This window comes from Hemiscyllium ocellatum, chromosome 12 (genome assembly GCF_020745735.1).
Source record: "Hemiscyllium ocellatum isolate sHemOce1 chromosome 12, sHemOce1.pat.X.cur, whole genome shotgun sequence".
Classification (NCBI taxonomy): Eukaryota; Metazoa; Chordata; class Chondrichthyes; order Orectolobiformes; family Hemiscylliidae; genus Hemiscyllium; species Hemiscyllium ocellatum.
In genome coordinates, this window is record NC_083412.1 from 69,877,607 (window position 1) to 69,900,255 (window position 22,649).

General features: G+C 41.9%; 1 protein-coding gene across 1 annotated transcript in view; it reads left to right on the forward strand.

Annotated features, from left to right (window-relative positions):
* Positions 1–20,191, forward strand: part of LOC132820608 (NXPE family member 3-like) — a 91,953-nt gene extending 71,762 nt beyond the window's left edge. The window contains exons 6-8 of the mRNA XM_060832812.1: positions 11,838–12,047; positions 18,780–19,318; positions 20,039–20,191. Of these exons, the coding sequence (XP_060688795.1) occupies positions 11,838–12,047; positions 18,780–19,318; positions 20,039–20,191 (902 nt within the window). The remainder of the gene's footprint in view (positions 1–11,837; positions 12,048–18,779; positions 19,319–20,038) is intronic.
* The last annotated feature ends 2,458 nt before the right edge of the window (positions 20,192–22,649 follow it).

Genomic DNA, 22,649 nt, shown 5'->3' on the forward strand with positions numbered 1-22,649 from the left:
GGTAGATTTGCAGATGACACCAAAATTGGTGGTGTAGTGGACAACCAGGAGGGTTATCTCAGAGTACAACAGGACCTTGGTCAGATGGGTAAATGGGCTGAGGAATGACAGATACAATTTAATCTTGAAGTGCTGCATTTTGGTAGAGCAAATCAGGGCAAGACTTATACATTTTATAGAATCTCTACAGTGTGGAAACAGGCCACTTGGTCCAACAAGCCCACACTGACCCTCCAAAGGGTAACCCATCCAGACTCATTCCCCTATATTTATCCCTGACAAATGCAGCAAACCCACTCATCCCTGAACACTATGGGTAATTTAGCATGGCCAGTTCACCTAACCTGCATATCTTTGAAGTGTGGGAGGAAACCAGAGTTCCTGGAGGTAACCCATTCAGACACTGGGAGAACGGGCAAACTCCACACAGACCATTGCCTGATGCTGGAATCAAACTTGGGTCCCTGGTGTTGTGAGGCAGCAGTGCTTCCCACTGAGCCACTGTGCTGCCCATGGTAAACTTCTGGAGATTGTTGCTAAACAAAGTGACCTTTCAGCATAGATTGATGAATTTGTGTAAGTGGAGTTACCAGTAGATAGGTTAGTGAAGAAGGCATTTGGTATGCTTGCCTTTGTTGGCCAGTGCATTGAGTATTGGAGTTCGGAGGTCATATTGCAGCTGTACAAGACATTGTTTAAGCCACTTTTGGAATGCTGCGTTCAATTCTGATCTCCCTGCTATCGGATGTTGTGAAACGTCAAAAGGGTTCAGAAAGAATTACAAGGATGTTATGAGGGTTGGATGGTTTGAGTCAAAGGGAGAGGCTGAATAGGCTGGGGCTATTTTCCCTGGAGTATCAGACACCAAGGGGTGGCCCGACAGAAGTTTATAAAATCATGAGGGGCATTGATTGGGTGAAGAGCCAAGATCTTTTCCCCAGGGTAGGGGAGTCCAAAATCAGAGGGACTAGTTTTATAGTGAGAGGGGAAAGGTTTAAATTGGAACTAAGGGGCAAGTTTTTCATGCAGAATGTGGTGCATGAGCTGCCAGAGGAGGTGGTGGAGGCTGGTTCAATTACTACCTTTAAAAAGCATTTGGATGTGGACATGACTAGGAATGGCTTAGAGGGATATGGACTAAATGCTGGCCAGTTGGAATAGATTTAACTCAGAATATCTGGTCAGCATGGATGGGTTGGGTCAAAGGTTCTGTTTCCATTTTTACGTCTCTATGACACTATAACAGTCCCCAAAACCAAGCAGGAAGCCATCAATAAGGGGCCTATGAATTAATACCCAGACCCCTCCCAGCTTTCCATCTTGATTCTTTATTTTAAACGTAATTGATTGATCTCGCCTCTTCCTTCATAACTCACCTTTTCTCATCAACCTGTGTCAGCTTAATGTAGGTGTACAAGAGTAATATAAAAATATATTAGCATGGATAGAGAATTTGTTAACTAACCAAGCAAAGAGTGGGGATAAATGGGTGCATTTCCAGTTGGAAATCAATGGCTCACGGTGTGCTTCAGGGACCAGTGTTGGAATCGCAGTTGTTTACAATTTACATTGATGATATGGAATAGGGGCCAAGTGTATCAAAGTTCACCTCAAATGAGTGGTAGAGCAAAGTGTTCGGAGGATGCTGAAAGTATGCGAAGGGATACAGATGAGTTAAGTGAGTGGACAGGGTCTGCAGAATGAAGTACTATGCTGGTAAATGTGAGGTCATCCATTTTGGTTGGAATAACAACAAAATGGACTGTTATTTAAATGGTGAAGAATTGCAGCAGGCTGCTGTGCAGAGGGACCTGGGTGTCCTTGTGCATGAATCACAAAAAGTAGGTTTGCAGGTTGCAGCAGGGAAGAGGCAAATGGAATATTGTCCTTCATTGCTCGAGGGATGGAGTTTAAAAATAAGGAGGTTATGCTGCAGCTGTAAAGGGTGCTGGTGAGATCACACCTGGAGTACTGTGTATAGCTTTGGTCTCCTTACTTGAAGGATGTACTAGCACTTGAGTGGGTACACAGTAGGTTCAGTGGGTGATTCTGGAGTTGAGAGGGTTGGTTTATGAGGAGAGATTAAGTCAACTGAGACTGTACTCGTTGGAGTTTAGAATGAGGGGCATCTGAAAGAAACCTAAAATTATGACAGGAATAGATAAGATCGAAGCAGGGAGGTTGTTTCCACTGTGGGTGAAACAAGAATGAGGGGGCATAGCTTCAAAATAAGGGGGAGCAGATTTGGGTCTGAGTTGAGGAGGGACCTCTTCACCCAAAGAGTTGTGAATCCATGGAATTCCCTGCCCAGTAAAGCAGTCGAGGCTACCTCATTGACTGTTTTTAAGGCAAAGACAGATTTTTGACCAGTAAAGGGATTAGGGGTTATGGTGAGTGGATGGGTAAGTGAAGCTAAGTCTATGGAAAAAAAATCAACCATGATCTTGTTGAATGGCAGAGCAGGCTCATTGAGCTAGCTGGCTTACTCCTGTTTCTGATGTGCTTATGATACCTGGACATAAGTTATGAGAAAAAAGTACAACAATTAGCCATTTTGCTCTCGAATTTAGAAGATTAAGTGGTGGTCTGATTTGAAGTCTTCAAGATATTGAGAAGAAACAACAGGATTCATGAAGCCAACCAATTTACACTGGCTGGGGATTCTACACCTGAGGACATGGTGTGGGAATTAGGGCCGACCATTCAGGAGAGATGTATGGAAGCACTTCTACACACAAATGTAGATGTTAGGAACTCTATTCCATAAACATCGTTCAATGCAGGATCAGAAGTTAATTTTAAATCTGAGATAAAATTTCGTTATGCAGAAGTATTAAGGGATATGTGTCAAAGTCAGGTGTGTCATATTAGGCCATGGATCAGCCATCATCTCATTGAAGAGTAGAAAGAGTTCAAGGGGTTGAATGGCCTACTTGTATTTCCATGTCCCTTTGTAACACTATCATGTTCAGAGGGGCTAGAGCAGTTACGTCATCTCTGGTTTGGGAAGGGGTGCTGAGCACTGTCGAGTGAGGGAGAGGGTGATCAGCATTGCTGCAGCTATTGGCATGACACACCAATGGATTTATCACAGTTATACACTTCAGTAAGTTTTACACCAGCTGTGAAAAGCTCTTAAAAAGTTCAGAAGTTTAAACCTGCTATAAGACTGTCAGATGTAGGCCAGTCTGCCCATTGAGTCTGCTCTGCTATTCAATGAGATCATGACTGATCTGATCATTCTCGCCTCTACCTTCCTGCCTTGCCGTAATAACCCTTGATTCCCTGATCGATTAAAATTCTCTTTGTCACAGCCTTTACAATAATTAATGACACCTTCTGTGGGAAATAATTTGACAGATTCATTCTGTTATCACCTCTGTCTTAAGTGTGCAGACCCTAACTCTGAGAATATGTCCTCTAGTTCTGGCTACTTCCACAGGGTAAACATCTGCATCTGTTTTGGTGAAACCTCCAAAGAATCTAAATCTACAAAGTATGTTTCAATAATGTCATCTCTTACTCTTCTCAACCCCAATGAGTATAGGTCAAACCATCTCAAGTTCTTCCCCAGACCCTGGACTAACCTCATGAGCCACCTCTGCCTACAATGCCCACTATACCTTAGCTTAGAAAAGGAAATTAAAACTGTTTACACAATCCCAGATGTGGTCTAATGGAATAGTTGGTGCAAGCCCTTTTTAATACTTTAACTTTTATACATCATTGCCTTTTGGTATAACAGCCAACTTTCCATCTGCCTTTCCTATCACCTGCTGAAATTATAAGCTAGCTTTTTACGATTTGTGCATGAAGACCCCCAAATCCCTGCAGTTAAATAATACTCCACTTCTGTTTCCTGCCAAAATGTAAAGCCACATGTTTTTTACATTCTATTTGTGTCTACTCACTTAACTTATCTATATCTCTCTGCAAACACTTTGATGTTATTTTCACCAGTTGCCTTCCTATGTTTGTCATTTGCAAAACTAACTGCATTCACTTCCCTCATCAAAATCAATAAGGTAGACTGGAAATATTTATGGCCCCAGCACTGATTCCCAGTAGTTACAAATTCCTATCCTGAAAAATTCCCTTTTATCCCAAGATCAAGAAAGCTGAGGATAGCATCAAATTGAATGAAAAGAAGACAAGGTGGAAAAGAGTGGTGAAAATCCAGGGGATTAGGCAAGTTTCAAAAAAATCAATGAAAGATTTTTTGCAAGACCAACACTTTTTTGGCCACTTAGATGGATGATGCAGTGCTAATGTCTTCCCACCTGGAGAAATGGTGCCTTGTTGCCTGAATTCCTTTTCAACCAAGATTTACCCCTGGTTTACATGTGATGCAGCAGTTTCACAAATACAACATTGCTCCATGGTAGAGGATGAAGGAACAGAATAGCTGGCTTCATTGTCTGCCAGTTACAGAAGTGAGAAGACAGACACACAATTGAATAGATTTTCCGCTGGACAGAGGGTCAGTTTTCCAGCGTAGTAGATTGGAGTTGCACATTGTAGTGATTAGCCAGGTGGATTTCCTTGACTATGCGAATTTTCATTGGCTCTGGTTAACAACCCCAATGAGGGAGCTTTGGCTGACAGAGATAAACAGGAAGTTCAGGGAGTCTCCTCATTCTAGGGAATGGCTACGAGCTGGCTGGTCACAACAGCGATACAATAAACATGTAAATAAAGAATGGCTTGATGACATGTTCCTGGCTTCCATGCAGGTATTTCAGTGGTGACAAGGGAACACAGTATGTGCCTGAAGGAAATTTGCTCACAACAGTCGTCGTGATTTGGGATAATCATTTCTGGCATTGTGCCTTTATTTGGGAAGTTTGACTCATTCAATCCCGATGTTGAAGACCGGACCCCGTATGTGGAAAGAATGCAATATTTTTTCTGGGAAAGTAACATTTGGGCAGATGAAAATCAACAAGTAATCCTTCTGACTGCTTGTGCACTCTCTGTGTTTTTGTTTATTTGGAGCTTAATTTTCCCCGAGGCACCAAATACTAAAACCTTTCAAGAATTGACAGATTTATTTAATGAATATTATGACCCAAACCACCACCAATTCTGAGATGCTACAGATTTTATTTAGCAGTTCGAGAATGAGGGAATCCATATTTGGAGTTCTGACAAGGTTAAGATGATTAGCAGGAGGGGAACCAAGATAGCAGCGATCTAGGAAGATCGCATTTCAGAGATACGCATTGCAGAGCTCCCCCAACCTGGACGATCGCGATATCCTGGGACTCCAGAAAGATGGTGGATTCCCAAGAAACTTTTAAAAGTTAAATTACCTGCATTTCCAGCCATTTAGAGATGCTGGAAAAGGGAGGGGGTGCATCCGAGGCTGGATCCTCAGACTCGGTTATTTTCCAGGCCCTAGTGAACCAGCTCATGAAATCTCGTGAGATGTTGGGGAAACAGATAGAAGAGAAGCTAGCTCCAGTCTCTTTTATGCTGCAGAAGCATGAGCAGCAGCTGGGAGACCTGGAAAAGCAGACGGATGAGGTTGAGCACAGGGTCACAGTGGTGGAATCGGATACCAGTTCTCTAAGCCCTGGAGACACAGATCCATAATTTGTGTGGCCACTGGATGGTCTGGAGAGCAGGGGTAGGAGAACAAACATTTGGATCATCGATCTGCCTGAGGGTAAGGAAGGAGAGTGGTCTGCGGAATTTATTGAGGGCTAGCTGTCGAAATTTCTTAACTTGGAGACTGGCATGAGAGGATTGAAGATCAAGAGGGCTGACTGAGTCACGGCGCGGAGATTGGGCCTGGGTCAACATCCTCATCCTCTCCTGTTGCAGTTCCATCATGGGATAAGGAGAGAGTCGTGGAAGTTCCCAGAATCCAGAGAAAGGATCCGAAGGCCGTAATTTACAAGGTATTTAATACTATGTTCTTCCAGGACTTCTCAGTGGCGGTAATCCAGAAAAGAAAATCTTATGACAGTGTCAAGAGAAGACTGAGGGAGCTTGGTGTTCGGTCCTCTGAGGTATCCGACGGTGCTTGGGGATACCTTAGATGGATCCACTCATCTTTGATACGTCAGAGAAGACAAGAGACTTTGTGGACAAATTAACCTAATCTGAACAATTTTTAATATGCATAAATAGTAGCGCTGTTTGGGTATGTCTTTGTCATTTTGTAAAAGAAACTGGAAGCCTGATTGAAGCTTTCTTTTTCTCTTATATTTTCTATTGATTATTTTGTTTAAACTATGTTTGGCGGCGGTGGAGATGTGTATTTTCAATTTCTAAGTTAAGGTACGCCAAAGGATGGGTGGGGTATTTAACCCTTTTCTTTCTTTAAAAGCTTTTTATTTTATTCATATTGGTATTCTATGAAGTGTTTGCTTTTCTGCTTGTACTCATGGTGCAGCTCTAACTGGGAGAAGTGAAGGTGGGTGGGATGGTTAGATGCCTAATTATGGGCAGTTTCAGATGAGTAGTTGCCCATTCCAGGCAGGGGGTGAGTTCCCCTATTCAGCGCCATTGGCACTTTATATGTTGGATTGTCTTTTGGTTTTTGTTGTTTTTAAATTTTAACAGTTTTGTAGGTTTATTAAATGTAGTGGTTTTAGTTTTTGTAGTTTTTATCTTCAGCAGATCATGTGACACTAAGGCTCAGCAATTTGTGGTCCGGGTTCCTCCTGTCTGGAAATTAAATGTTACTGCAGAAGGTTATGGTTAATTTCTTGACTAAATGATGGAGCTGGAATATCAAGGGAAGTCACTTACAAATTTAGAGGAAGAAGATACTCTTGAGTCTTAGAAAGGTGAAGGTGGATATTGCTTTGTTACAGGAGATACACTTTAATGAAAGGGAGCATTTTAAATTACAGCAGAATGGTTTTGACCGAGTTTATTTTTCATCATTTAGCAGCAGAAGTAGGCAAGTGGCTATATTGGTTGGGAAGAATCTCCCATTTAAGTTATTTAGAGTGTGTTAAAGACACACATAGGAGGTTTGTAATTTTTAAAGCTTTGACAAATGGGGATGAGTACAGTGTTTTATATTTTTATTGTCCCCCAGCTCATCCCCTTAAATGTTTGGTAGAAGCTTTTTCTAAATTAATAAGTCTAGAGTCCCAGCACATCATTATAGGAGGAGATTTTAACTGTGTCATAGATCCCACAGTAGACAGGTTGCCTTAAGGTCCCTCGAGACCCTCTGCAAGCTAAACAATTAGTGGATGTGTGTGTGGAGTTAAGGTTGAAGACAACTCCACCCTACGGACAGGGATTTTACATTTTTCTCCAATCCGCACAGATGCCAGGATTGATTGTTTTTCTGGCCCCTGTGGCAACCCTGGACTTGGTGGCATCTTGTACGATTGGTAATATTACCATTGCTGATCAGGCTCCAATGTACCTTATGGTTAAGGTTAAGGATGTTACAGTGGGTTCTAGGCACCGGTGAATGCATCCCTTTATCCTTGAGGAAAATACGTTCGTGAAGTATTTCTCGAGGGAGTTTCAGGCATTTCTAGACATTAGCTCAGGCCTGGTGGTAGTCCATCTGTCTTTTGGGAAACTGCTAAAGCCTCCACCAGGGGATTAGTTATTTCCTATTCCACCAGTAGAAAGCAGCATGAGGGTGAGCAACAACATCTCCTTGAAGCACAATTGAAGGCAGCTGAAAAGGCTTACTTTGACAGACGCTCGTTGGTCAAACTACAGACGATTATGGCACTGCAGTCTACATTGAATTCTGTGCTCACACAGATGGCAAAGAAGGAGCTTGCTTTTGAAAAGCAAAGGTTATATGAGCATGGTGACAGAACAGACACATACTTAGCATGTCTTGCTAGGAAAAGGAGTGCCCCACAAGCCATTACGGCGATTAGGGAAGGGTCTGGGAAACTAACATGTGACTGTAAAAGATTAATGTGGCGTTCCAGAGATTTTACTCTGAGTTACACCAATCTGAGGGTTGTGAGGAGGGTTTGGCCAAAATGGAATCTTTTTTAAGGATCTGGAGCTCCCAGGCATGACCTCCGAACAAAAGCCCTTTCTCAATTCCCCTTTATCAGAGCAAGAAGTGCAGGAAGCTGTGAGGCAGCTCAAAGTGGAAAAGCGCCTGGTCTGGATGAGTGAGTCCAATATTTCATTTATTCTTAAAATAAGGGAAAGAGCTGGAGTACTGTGCTTCATACAGGCCCATTTCACTCTTAAATGTGAACTTTAAAATTCTCTCTAAGGCTCTCATGTTAAGGCTGGAGACTGTGTTACCTTCGATTGTTAATGAGGATCATTAACCAATAATGTTAGGAGGTTGCTTAATGTCATTCTAGCATGTCAAAAACAGTCAATACAGGGACTGGTGATTTCTCTAAATGCAGCGAAGGCATTTGACCGAGTTGAGTGGCGGTACCTTTTCTATACTCTGGAACGGTTTGGTTTTTATAAGTCTTTACAAGATGGGTAAAAGTTCTCCACAGTGGCCCTCTTGCGGCGGTCATTACCAAAGGGGTACGATCAAGCAATTTTAATATTTTGAAGGGCAGCCAGCAGGGCTGTCCCCTTTCACCATTGCTTTTTACGTTGGTGATTGAATCATTGGTGGAGGCCATTCGTGGGGAACCCAATATATCAGCTCCAGAAATGAGGTCAAAATTACATAAGATTTCATTGTATGTGGATGATGTCCTTTTTTGTCAAATCCAGCAGTTTCAATGCCTCGCCTGACACAATGTATTCACGCGTTTGGTGCTTTTTCGGGGTACAAGATTAATTTTGCAAATCGAAGGCTATGCCTATGAGTGGTCTTACGAAGGAGCTAGCTCTTGCAGGCGAGCATTGATTCCCATTTAGGTGGTCACGGGGGTTTTGTGTATTTGGGCATATTCATTACTCCAATTCTGGATCGGCTGTTCAAAGCCAATTTTGTTCAATTATTTGACAAAATTAAACAAGATCTTCAAAGATGGGAGGCACTTCTGCTCTCCTCATGTTTGGGTTGGATAGCACTTAAGGTGAATATTCTCCCCCATTTGCTATATCCTTTATGGTTGCTTCCCCTGATTTACATGTCAGCAAATCTTCAGGAGACTGAATGGCTGGTTCAGTTCCTTTTATTTGGCTTCATAAGTGGCCCCTCATTAAATTAGCTAAACTGCAATTGCCTCAGATTGGGCGGGCGTGGACCTTCCAGACATTAAAAGCTATCAACTAAGCTCGCTTTTATCCTATGTGAATTATTGGGCTTGTGGGGATCCTCTGGTTAGATATTGAAGCCTCCCAGGCATTGTGCCCCCTGACCAGTTTTCTGTTTTTGAATAAAATGAGGACAGTTAGGGAGTATAGCCATAATCCAATAGTCATCAATACTGTTAAAACATGGAGTGCAATTCGGTAGAGGGAAGGCAATAATGGTTAAAAAAATGTTCTGCACTTTTAGTGGGTATGCCGAGTTTTCAAACGGGGATGATAGATTCAGGCTTGAAGCATTGAGCAGCTAAGGGTGTGTCTTGCATGGGTGATTTATTTGTTTGAGATGTAATGATATCCTTTGATCAATCAGCTCGTATTTCTGTACTATCTAATAGGGACCTGTTTCGTTTTATTCAAGTTTGCGATTTTATTCAGAAAAAGGCTACACTTTTGACTGATCCCGACAAATTCAACACAAAGAGGGGTGTGCTCACTACTAAGAATATACTTTCTGTCAGTACTTCATATCATCAATTGGGGGATGCCGCCTCGGATGAATTCAGTTGACTCTGCGGGTGTGGGAGAGAGAGCTAGGTGTTGACGTTTCCTCAGAGGCATGGGAAGATATTTGGGAAAATGCAAGAAAGATATCAATTTGTAATAGGACCCATACCTTACAGCTGAAGATTCTCCAGAGTCCACTTGGCTCCGGATCATTTGTCAAAATTCAAACCAGGGGTATCTTCAACATGTCCCAAGTGAAAGGTCAGTGTGGGCACTCTTACCCATTGTCTCTGGTCTCGTGGTAGGCTCCAAACATATTGGAGAGCAGGTGCAATGGAGAGGATTTTGGGTGTAAGGGTGGAGAAGGACCCGATTTCTCTTCTCTGGGCCTGGCCAGTGTGTTCCCTGCAGATGCGCATAAGAAAAACGCTTTTCAATATCCTCACTTTCTGTGCAAGAAAGAATATCTTGCTGGGTTGGGTATCCGAAAAACCCCAGCCTGCTGGGTTTTTAGAAGATTGTTATGGAGCATACTCCCTTGGATTTTCTCACAAGTATGGTACACCACAAAACTGAGAATTGTTATAAGACATAGCAGGCCTTCTTGGAATATCTGGACACAGATTTATCTGCCACACTAACAAGGGCTTTTACATAGCCATCATATTTGTGTTTTACGAGTCCATTATCCAGGGAGGAGGAACTATAAACATATGAGTGTCTTGTTTGGCTGAGCTGAGTTATTACTATTTATTAGTTTGGTATTGTATATTTAGTTAAATAGCTAGTTTGATTTTTTTTATTCTATATTTTTCTGCATATGTTTATACATTTGTTCATGAGGATGGGTTGGGTTTTTTTGTACTGTTTTGAATTGTATTGTTTTGTATTTGTAATATTTTTTAAAAATCTATTTTTTCAATAAAAATATATTTAAGGTAAAGACGACTAGCAGAGGTGTGTGATTTCAGGCTAACAATGAATGAGATGCTGAAAGTCCATTTTGAATATGGGATTAATGATGTAACCATGCAAAAATGCCTATGAGCTGAAGCCCAACTGGACTTCTAACATGCACTCCAATGGACTTTGTCATTCGAAAGTGGAGCATGGGAGCTTTGGGCATGCTAATGGAAGTGGACACCCTCAACTGTCTGACTGAGCTTGGGGAATGCCACGTGAGTGCAGGCAATCACAGAGCCTCATGCAAGGCAAATCCTGAACAAAGGGCAAAAGTGAGGACTGTAGTTGCTGGAAATCAGAGTCTAAATTAGAGTGGTACTGGAAAAGCACAGGAAATCAGGCAGCATCTGAGGTGCAGGAAAATGCCCTTCATCAGGAATCCTGAAGGGAACAAAAGTCAGCCCACAGCAAAACCCCACAACAAAATGAACTGAGATTGGACAATAACACATGAAAATTTGCTAGGCCTCATGGAGAGTAATCCTTCAAGGGACTTGATGAAATTGACATTTAACTGGAAAAGCTAAGTTTCAGGTCATGCATCATGTGGATGCTTTTAATGTTTTAGTCTAGCTGGAAAGAACTTACAAAAGATTGCCATACATCTCAAAACACATTTCTCCTAAGAGTCCAATGATCCCTACCATCCATTCGGTCAGTGCTGATCATGAAAATCCCTTCAAGTAAGCTATACTTGGAGAACAGGAATGTCGGACATCAGCAGGTCACCAGCAAAGTTACTGCCAACTGTCTGTCTGTAGCTTAGGAACAGGTTAAAACTGCAAAATAAATAGCCTGTAATTGCAGTAAAGTACTTTGCTAAATCTTTGGAATCCAGTGGTGTTCTTTTCCTGTGCAAATATGCTTTCATGCTTCAAGAATACGGAAAACACTGATGGCCCCACCACCAGCCAGCTGAACCAAGCTATACCACTGGAGAACAAGGATTAACAGTGGGGCATCTTTCCCATGACAGCTCAGTGACAACAAGTGGTGTATTCGCCCACTGACACAGCCTTGTTCAGAATATTACTCAGAGTAGTATTCTCTCTGCTTTTGTACTTCCGGTAGCAACAGCTGATGGTCCTCCTGGGATCACCGTTATCATGGAATCTGTGATTACCTGAATGAAAATAAATTTTTATTTGAAGGTGTAGTGTATCATGATTTTCCTGTCTTTTTCCCTTTATTTTCAGCTCCGGGTCTTGGAAAATGTGTCCGGGGACAGCCCGTTGTATCACCATCTGGTTTTTATTATAAGGACCAGTGGATGTCAACGACCTGCAATATTTATCACTTTGACACTCCTGCAAAAATGACAGACTGTCTTCGTGGAAAAAAAGTTTATCTGTTTGGAGATTCCACTATGCGTCAGTGGTTTGAATATTTAACTCAATCCATTCCAGGTTAGGTGATTATTGTATCTGTCTGTTTGTTTCTCTAGTTTCGTACAAATTTGAAAATCTGTATGCCCCACCTTATGTGCAACTGTCCACCTGTTAGCCTATCTCTCTCTCTCTCTCTCTCTGTCAGCCTGTCTATCTCACTATCATCTTGTCTGTAACAGCGATAATATATCAGAGGCATATATGACACTTGGAATTTGTCAATTGGACTTTCTCTTCCATGACCATGCTGACTCACTGCAGATCCCATGTAACTTAATCTTCTGGACAAGACCTACCATCATCAAATATCGTCATCACTTCCTCAAAGTACTCAATACCCACACAGACACAGGGAGAATTTGTGCAACCAGCCATTCCCCTCACTAAGCCGTACCGACTATTCCTAATGAGTCCATTCCTTTCCAAATGTGAGTAAATCCTCTCATTAAGAATCTTCTTCAATAATTGCTAGGCAACAGATGTAAAGCCCAGCTGGCCCATAATTTCCTGGATTGCCTCTGTTGCTCTTCTATAACAAAGACTCTTCTCTCTTTAATTTGAGTTAGAATCCATTGATCCTAACGTTAGTTCTTACCTTGTGCTGGTTTTCAAGAACATTGGATCATTTATAATATTGGATCAGTTAATTCTGAAAAGCTGTTTGTTACCAAGCAAGATTTTCAGACTTCTCTTAGGATTATCTATCACTCAATCTGTAAATTAGAACTGAATATGTTGTTATATCTTCATAATTCAGTATAAGGTACCATTGGATCCTCAGGCAAATGTTAGGTGTTTGCTTTTCACATCTCTGTGTTTGTTTTTCATTTTTATTTTATTGAAGTTGAATGCTGTTCAGTGTAAGGCTATTCCTTGTTACATTTTTTTATTTTCTCTGTTTACTTTTCCACCCCTGTTTCCCTTCGTTTTTGTTGCTGGTGCCACACAACTGACCATGTCTCCATTAGGAGCGTTGTTTCAGGAATTTCAGCTCTCAGTTTAACATCGTAAGTTTGTACTTACAGGTTTATGACTCTCTAGCATTTGTACCAAATAAGGAGTGATGATGTCACTGGCTTTCTTTTTCAATTCATGCTAATTTGAAGAAAGAAATTGATCTGGACAGAAATAAACATTCTTACTGTAGTGAAGTGTTTTATGAGCAGTATTGATTTTTGAAAGCTTTGTATCAATTCAGTCAGGAGCATTGGCTTCCTTTTTGAATGTGAGAACTGGAGGCATTTGGGTTTTTTTCACAAACGCAAAGACAGGACTTCAAGCTTGAAAAGTTTTATTCAGAAAGAAATTAATTCTATCTTCTGGTTGGTCAGTGTCTTTAAGGAGTTCTGTAAGGCTGTTGGAAGTTCAAGAGGCTGATGGTGCTGACATGTTGTCTGGATCCTTTATGTTCAAGGCTGCTTTCTAGTTGATCTTCAATTAAATTTCCAAATATTTACCACTGAGATCTTAATCTCTTCATTTACAAATGGTGACCCAGGATATGAGGTTTTCCTCCAGCAGAGTTTCTTTATCTGGTGTGACAATACTTGTTATTGCTTGTATTATAAGAAATTAAGCACAGGGGAAATCGTATTGAAAGATTCAGCAAACATTTTAGTTGGCTGTTAGATGCAATTATTACACCCACCCACACCTGATGGTTTGGAATATTCTTAATCCATTTGTTTGCAATGGAAGAACATTCTGCTTGTACCATTTCATGCTTCAAGCCCCCTCCAATAAGAACTGTCGTCTAGTTAGTCTCCAATCAGTTTCTGAAATAACCACAAAAACCATTGGGGTCTTTTTCACAGATGGCCACCATTGCTAACCATGATAGCATACGTTGCTGAAAGTAAAATTGCATCTGATTTATAGTAACGCTTGATAATGTAAGAAACTGAGTGTGAATATTATGATATTGAAGAATCCAATATTATTACAGCTAGTAATTACACACACAAATTGCTTTTTGAACCACGTAAATGCCTGAACCAACAGTAAGCTATTTGATTGAAGGCTACTGAAGCATGCTACCCAGTTGCAATGTTTCAAATGACACTTGGGGTAAGATGGGGTATAAAATCTTTATACCTTCAAGTCACTTCTATAATGCAGTGATGATATCATTATCTTGTCTTGTAAAGATGTACCGACATATAAGTTATTAAATATAATACAGACAGGAGGCTGGAAGAACACAGCACTCAGGGTGCCTAGTTTCTTGTGTTCTTCCAGCCTCCTGCTTGTCTAATTTGGATTAGAGAAAGAGAAAATGTATAACATAGCAAAGATGAGTGGGAAAACAGAGGACTGGGAAGCTTTTAAAGAACAACAGAGGATTACTAAGAAGGAAATACGCAAAGAAAAAATGAGGTACGAAGATAAACTGGCCAAAAATATAAAGGAGCTTTTATAGGTATGTGAAAGGCAAAAAAATGATTAAGTCTAAAATTGGGCCCTTTAAGACAGAAACAGGGGAATATATTACAGGGAACAAAGAAATGGCAGAAGAGTTGAATTGGTACTACAGAGCTGTGTTCACTGGGGAAGACGCAAGCAATCTTCCAGAGGTAACAATGGCTGAAGGACCCGAACTAAAGGGAATTTACATTTGCCAGGAATTGGTGTTGGAGAGACTGTTAGGTCTAAAGATTGATAAGTCCCCGAGGCCTGATGGTATACATCCCAGGGTACTGATAGACGTGGCTCTAGAAATTGTGGATGCATTTGTGATTATTTTCCAGAGTTCGATAGATTCAGGATCAGTTCCTGTGGATTGGAGGGTGGCTAATGTTGTACCACTTTTTAAGAAAGGAGCGAGAGAGAAAGCAGGAAATGACAGGCCAGTTAGTCTGACCTCAATGGTGGGAAAGATGCCGGAGTCAATTATAAAGGATGAAATTACGACACATCTGGATAGCAGTAACAGGATAGGTCAGAGTCAACATGGATTTATGAAGGGGAAATCATGCTTGACTAATCTTCTGGAATTTTTTGAGGATGTAACTCTGAAGATGGACAAGGGAGATCCAGTACCTGGACTTCCAGAAAGCTTTTGATCCCACATAGGAGGTTAGTGAGCAAAATTAGGGCATGTGGTATTGGGGACAAAGGACTGACTTGGATTGAGAATTGGTTGGCTGACAGGAAACAAAGAGTAGTGATAAACGGCTCAATTTCAGAATGGCAGGCGGTGACCAGTGAGGTACCACAGGGATCAGTGCTGGGACCACAGCTTTTTACAATATATAGTAATGATATAGAAGATGGTATTAATAGTAACATTAGCAAATTTGCTGATGATACAAAGCTGGTGGCAGGGTGAAATGTGAGGAGGATGTTAGATTATAGGGTGATCTGGACAGGTTAGGTGAGTGGACAGATGCATGGCAGATGCAGTTTAATGTGGATAAATGTATGGATATCCACTTTAGTAGCAAGAAAATGAAGGCAGATTACTACCTAAATGGAGTCAAGTTATGTAAAGGGACAATACAAAGAGATCTGGGTGTTCTTGTACACCAGTCAATGGAGGCAAGCATGCAGGTACAGCAGGTAGTGAAGAAACCTAATAGCATGCTGGCCTTCATAACAAGAGGGATTGAGTATAGAAGCAAAGAGGTTCTTCTGCAGCTATACAGTGTCCTGGTGAGACCACACCTGGAATTTGAAACCTATCTAACCTACACTATTCCATTATCACCCATATGAACATTTTAGATGCCCTTAAAGTTGGCAAATCTACTACTGTTGCAGGCAGGGCATTCCACACCCTTATGACTCTCTAAGTAAAGAACCTGCCTGTGACATCTGTCCTATATCCATCATCCCTCAATTTTGAAGCTATGTCTCCTCGTGCTAACCATCACCATCTGAAGAAAAGGCTTTTACTGCCCACCCTATCTGGAAAAGTACAGCTCAGAAAAGGCTTTTTGGCCCACAAATGTTGTGCTGAGGATTAATCCTAATGTAAAATATCTTCACCTACACACCCCTCAATTCAATGCTGTCTATGAGCATATCCAGCAGTCACTTAAATATCCCTAATGACTCTGCTTCCACCACCACCGCTGGCAACACATTCCATGGATTCACAACTCTCTGTGTAAAGAACCTTCCTCTGACCTCCCCTCTATACCTTTTTCCTAATATCTTAAAACTATGATCCCTTGTGCCAGTCAATCCTGCCCTGGGAAAAGGTCTCTGGCTATTGACTCTATCCATGCCTCTCTTTACCTTGGATACCTCAATCAGGTCACCTCTCTTCATCCTTCTCTCCAGAGGGAAAAGTTCGAGCTTATCAACCTCTCTTCGTAAAGCTCCAGTCCAGGCAGCATCCAGGTAAACATAATTTGTGCCCTCTCCAAAACCTCTATATCTGTCCTGTAGTAGGGTGACCAGAACAGGACACAATATTTCAAGTGTGGTCTCACCAGGGACTTGTAGAGCTGTAGCAAAACCTTGTGGCTCTTAAACTTGATCCTCTGTTAATGAAAGCCAAAATACCATATTCTTAATACCAATTTCTTAATAATCTTATCCACTTGGTAGCAACTTTGAGGGATCTATGTACTTGAACACCAAGATCCCTATGCTCCTCCATGCTGCCAAGAATCCTGTCTTTAATCCTACATTCAGCATTCGAGCTTGACCCTCCAAAATGCATCACTTCACATTTATCCACGTTGATGTCCATTTGCCATTTCTCAGCCCTGCTCTGCATTCTATCTATGTTGCACTGCAGCCTGCAATAGCCCTTGATACTATCAACAACACCTCCAACCTTTGTGTCATCTGCAAATTTACTAACCCACCCCTTGACCTCCTCATCCAATTCATTTATAAAAACTACAAAGAGCCGAGGCCCAAGAACAGAGCCCTGTGGGACATCACTCACCACTGACCTCCAGACAGAATACATTCCATCTAGAACCACTCTCTGCCTTCTGTCGGCCAGCCAATTCTGAATCCAGATAGCCAAATCTCCCTGTATTCCATACCTCCTGACTTTATGAATATGTCTATCATGGGGAACCTTATCAAATGCCTTGCTGAAGTCCATATACACCACACCCACTGCTCGACCTCCTTCGACCTGTCTTATCACCTTCTCAAAGAACTCAATAAGATTTGTAAGGCATGACCTGACCCTCACAAAGCCATGCTCACTGTCTTTAATCATGCTATGTTTTTCCAAATAGTCATAAATCCTACCCCTCAGAATCCTTTCCAAAACTTTGCTGACCATAGACATAAGACTGACTAATCTGTAATTGCCAGGGATTTCCCTATCACCCTTCTTGAAAAGAATAACAACATCCACCTCCTTGCAATCTTCCAGTATGGCACCCATGAAGAGTGGGGAAGCAAAGATCTTTGCCATGGCTTAGCAACCTCCTTTCTCGCTTCCCATGGCAGCATAGAATAAATCTGGTCTGGCCCTGGGGACTTATCAATCTTAATGTTTGCCAAAATTTCCAGCACATCAACTTCATCAATCTTGATCCGTTCAAGCCTGTATCCCAGTTCCTCAAAGTTCTCATTCACAACAAGGTCCCTTTCCTTAGTGAAAACTGAAGCAAAAAACTCATTTAGGGCTTCCCCTATCTACTCAGACTCCACGCACAAGTTCCCTATGTTGTCCCTGATCGGTACTACCTTCTCCCTGACCATTCTCTTATTCCTCTTGTATGAGCAAAATATGAGTATCTAATGCTCTGATCATCTTATATGTCTCAATTAAGTCACCTCTCAACCTTCTCTCTAACAAAAACAGCCTCAAGTCCCTCAACCTTTCCTCATAAGACTGTCCCTCCATACCAGCAACATCCTTGCACCCTTTCTAATGCTTCCACATATTTTCTATAATGCGGCGACCAGAACTGCACACATACTCCAAATGTGGTCTCACCAGAGTTTTGTACAGCTGCGACATGACCTCGTGGCTCTAAAACTCAATCGTTCCACCAAGAAAAGCTATTACACCGTATGTCTTCTTAACAACCCTATCAACCTAGGTGGCAACTTTCAGTGATCTATGTACATGTATACCGATATCTCTTTACTCATCCACACTACCAAGAATCTTACCATTAGCCCAGTACTCTTTATTCCTGTTACTCCTTCCAAAGTTAATCATCTCACACTTTTCCACATTAAACACCACTTGCCACCTCTCAGCCCAGCTCTGCAGCTTATCTTTGTCCCTCTGTAACCTGCAAAATCCTTCCACATTGCAACAACATCACAGACTTTAGTTTCATCTTCAAATTTATTAACCCATCCTCCAACACCCTCATCCAGGTCATTTATAAAAATGACTAACAGCAGTGGACCCAAAACAGATCCTTGCAGTACACCACTAATAACTGAACTCCAGGATGAATAATTCCCAACCACCACCACCCTGTCTTCTTTCAGCTAGCCAGTTTCTGATCCAAACTGCTCAATCCCATGCCTAAAGTTCTGCAAAAGCTTACTGTGCAGAACCTTATTAAATGCTGTACTGAAACCCATATACACCACATCAATGGCTTTGCCCTCATCCACCTGTTTGATCACCTTCTAAAAGAACTACAGGAGGTATAGACTCATTTCTCAGCTCCCCTGTGTTTGCTGCATGATACCAGTGCACACTTCATGTCTGTAACCCATTCATTAGAATAGCAGTCTGGAAAATTTTGAGATCTGCTGTCTGCAGCTGATTGTGGCTTAGACTGTCAAGTAATTCTGCTTTTTGTGTTTTAGGTCTGAAAACATTGGATCTTGGTAATCCTATCAAGATTGGTCCTCATCTTGCAGTGAATGTGGAGAACAACATTGTGGTAAAATTTCGCCCTCATGGTCTTCCCATCCAATTCAACACCTTTTCAAGACACCTGCGTTATGTTTCAAATGTACTGGATGAAATTAGAGGAGGAGGAAACACAGTCATAGCCATTACTTTAGCAGCCCATTTCACCCCTTTTCCTGTTGAAGTCTATATTCGGAGAATACAGAATATCAGGAGATCAATTCTACAGTTACTCGACAGGAGCCCGGATACACTGGTTGTCATAAAGACAGCCAATGTCCGGGAACAGCCCCCACACATCATTAGCTCTGCCAGTGACTGGTACGCTTATCAGTTTGATTCAGTGATGAGGAAGATGTTCACAGGCATCAACATGGTATTTGTTGATGCCTGGGAGATGACAATAGCACATTACCTTCCTCACTATATACATCCCGGGAGAATTATTATAAAGAATGAAATAGATGTGTTTCTTTCACATGTGTGCCCTTCTGTAAAATAAAATTTGTATGGAATCACTTATAACCAGGTTTTTTTTTTGTCATACGATTCAAAATCTCAAGTATGACTTCATATTTCTAGGGTGTCTATATCACAATTGCGACAGGATATCACAATCTGACACTTGTCTAATAAAGCTGGTCTGAACATGCCCACTGAATATCTATGCATGTCACACAAACTGATCAATCATTCAGCACCTCCCCATACCCCTGCTCACACAATCTCCCACACACATAGCACCTCACCTGCACAGACTCTCTTTCACACATGCACACACAATTTCTTAAGCAAACACACACACTTCCTCTCATACGTGCATACACTCTCTCTCTCTCTCACACGCACACACAATACCTTCCATATATGTGCGCAGACACACACTGATACTCTCACACACACATCTTCCATATACACATACTTTCTGATTTGCACACACTCACACCAACTTGCATACATGTCAACAAACAAATACAAACACACATGCTTAATCCCACCCACACAGACATGCACACTGCTTTCTCACTCACACATGTTACTGTACAATTAATGTGCAGTTGGGGTGCGATTATGTACAGCAGGTTGGTGAATGCAGACTCACTGCTCCATCCATCTTTCTGCTTCCATGGGGAACCAGAGGGTGGTTCCTCGGCACAATGTTTACCCTTCTCTACATGTGGGTTAATGTCACCTGAGCTGTTGTACTGAGAAGGCTGCAAAGAAGTTCTCAAGTATAGCTGGGACCGTGAGTTCTGTCATGGAGTTTGCCTCCACGTTCACAGTGGAACAGATGGACTCTGACGTCTGCACAATGTCCTCTGCATCCTCCAGAAACCATGGCAATGCCAAGAGGCCAGTACACTAAGTGTCTCAGTGAGCATCTCACCAATGTTCTCTGTATGCTGCCCTCTCAGTGTAAGAGTTCTCAGCAACAGAACTCGTCTGTGACCTTCCCAAGCAGTGAGCTAGTTCACTTGAAGCGACCTCCCCTAGTCTGTTTCAAGTCCACCAGTCCTGCTCAGCAACTTACCTTGTACTGATCCCAATTCTGTTGAACCTTTCGGTTATGGTCAGTCCCAATGTCTGAGCTGGTAGCAGTGTCAGATCAGGTGACGGTGCCTCCACATCCCTCGTGTGGTTTCCTGCCTCACGTTTTTTTTACCTGTGAGGCATGGGCATCATTGACTGGCCCAGCATTTATTGCCATCTCAAGTTGCCCTTGAGAAGGTGGTAGTGAGCTGTCTTCTTGAGCTACTGTAGTCCATGTACCGGAAGTAGACTCACAATGAGGTTAGGGAGCAATTCCCAGGACTTTGACAAAACAACACTGAAAGAATAATATATTTCCATGTCAGTGGTTTAGAGAGGAACTTGCAGGTACTGGAGTTGTCATGAATTTTCTGCCCATGTCCTTCTAAATGATTGTGGTCTTGGAAGATACTGTCTAAAGATCTTCAGATGACTTTTATTTCTCATTGAATTTCCATAGTGCATCTTGAGGACAATACCACTGCTGCTATTCAGTGTTGGTGGTGGTGGGATGAATATTTTTGAATGTGGCGCCAAGTAAATGGGTTACTTTGACCTGAATGGTGTTGGTTCTTGAGTGTTTAAGTGTTATGCCTGCCACTGCTGGAGGTATGTGGAGACAGGGAGAGGCAGGTGTGAAGTTAGGATCTCTGGAAGGTATCTGAGGATGTGTTGAAACGTGGAAATATTCTTTGTGAGTCTAAAGTGCTCGCAAATGCCATGGATGAGTGATGATATTGTCATACGTTGTTCAGTATGAGGAGTGAGTTATTTATTCAGGCAAAGATGGGCAAAGGCACTGACATTAGCCCCCGGTGTGAGGTCATTGAACTTATTGTAATATTGTGGCCAGGTCTTTGTGGTATTCACCCTCCTGGATACCTGCTCCTACTCACTTCAAAAGTATTCCATGAGGACGCCTGATCTTCCAGAAACATGGTTTCCATCCACTGCCCACCTCTATGAGTGAGGCTTCTAGCCCAGAGTCCTTTCTGGGCTCTAGTTCTCGATTTCCTCATTTACAGTGACCACACTGGTATTCAGCAGCTTCCTCCTGTATGTAATTCCAGCTTCGTCTGAGAGAGATGGATTGCCTTTCAGAGCTGGAGGTAACTGTAACAGTTGCTGGTCTTACTTGCTGTGAAGCTCCATGTTGTGTGTGTGTGTGTGTGTGTGTGTGTATGTGAGTGTGTGTGTGTGTGTGTGTGTAGCCAGCCAGATGCTGGGCTGTGTCCACAAATCAGTCGAATGTGGATGTAGCCCATTGCCTACCCTACACTGGAAAAACACACTCCTATAAACCTTTACCGAACTGACTTTTATAACTATCTAAAATAAATATGAATTTAAATGCAGATACCGATTGTCTTTTTAATATCTGCACTGTTCAATTTAGGAATTTTAATACAGGTAGTTCTCAGAGATGTGTGGTTTACTTATAACATCGCTGAGGAATTATGGAATGGGAGTTTTGAGAACGAGTATCATTCCAGTGGTGATCATTTCGTGCGCTCCGTTCTGCACACACACTGGGGTCAGCACTGATCTTCATGTTTTGCGTATGCACTGATGTCAGCTGCTACTTTCTATGAGAGATACATTGAGCAGCTTCCTGTGAAAGGTACACTACTTCTAGATTATCCCTTTTATTTTGCAAAATGGAGGGGCAGAGTGACAAGGATGTTTGCAAGAAGTGTCCTGGTGGTAAAATTGCCAGTGATGAACACAAAGTCTGTAACACTGGAAGAGAAGCTAAATATTATGAAGAGTTTTAAACATAAGGAGAGAATGTGATCCAGCTCGCTTAATGAGGGAGTCTACCTTACATACCATGGTGACCTTCTTTCCCTGCATTAACAATATTTTTTCAAAGTACTGTGTTCTATTTACTTCTGTTTCGATAACTTTTCAGGCTGTGCTATATATCGTGTTAAACCTTTGGGTGATTTTTGAGCAATTGTGAGTGTTTTTTGCTGATCTACCCCAACCCTACTTTGAGTCGGCCCCATTATTTATATTAAGTGAGATTTTGTTGGGGCATAACCACAGTGTTAGAGGAGAACAACCTGAAATATATTGATTTGACTGGTCGAATACATGGCGGAAGGGCACTCTCTCATTCAGTAATTTCAGCACTTTCCAAGGGACAGTTCCCCAACCTTAAGGAGTCCACAAACTCTTCATTTTGGGTGTGTGAGGCTGCAGCTCCTCGTTCAGGGTCACAGGCAGTTTCTCCTCAAATTGAACCTGCACTTCAGCCCCATGCTCCAGTTCTGTGGTCACCTGACATGGAG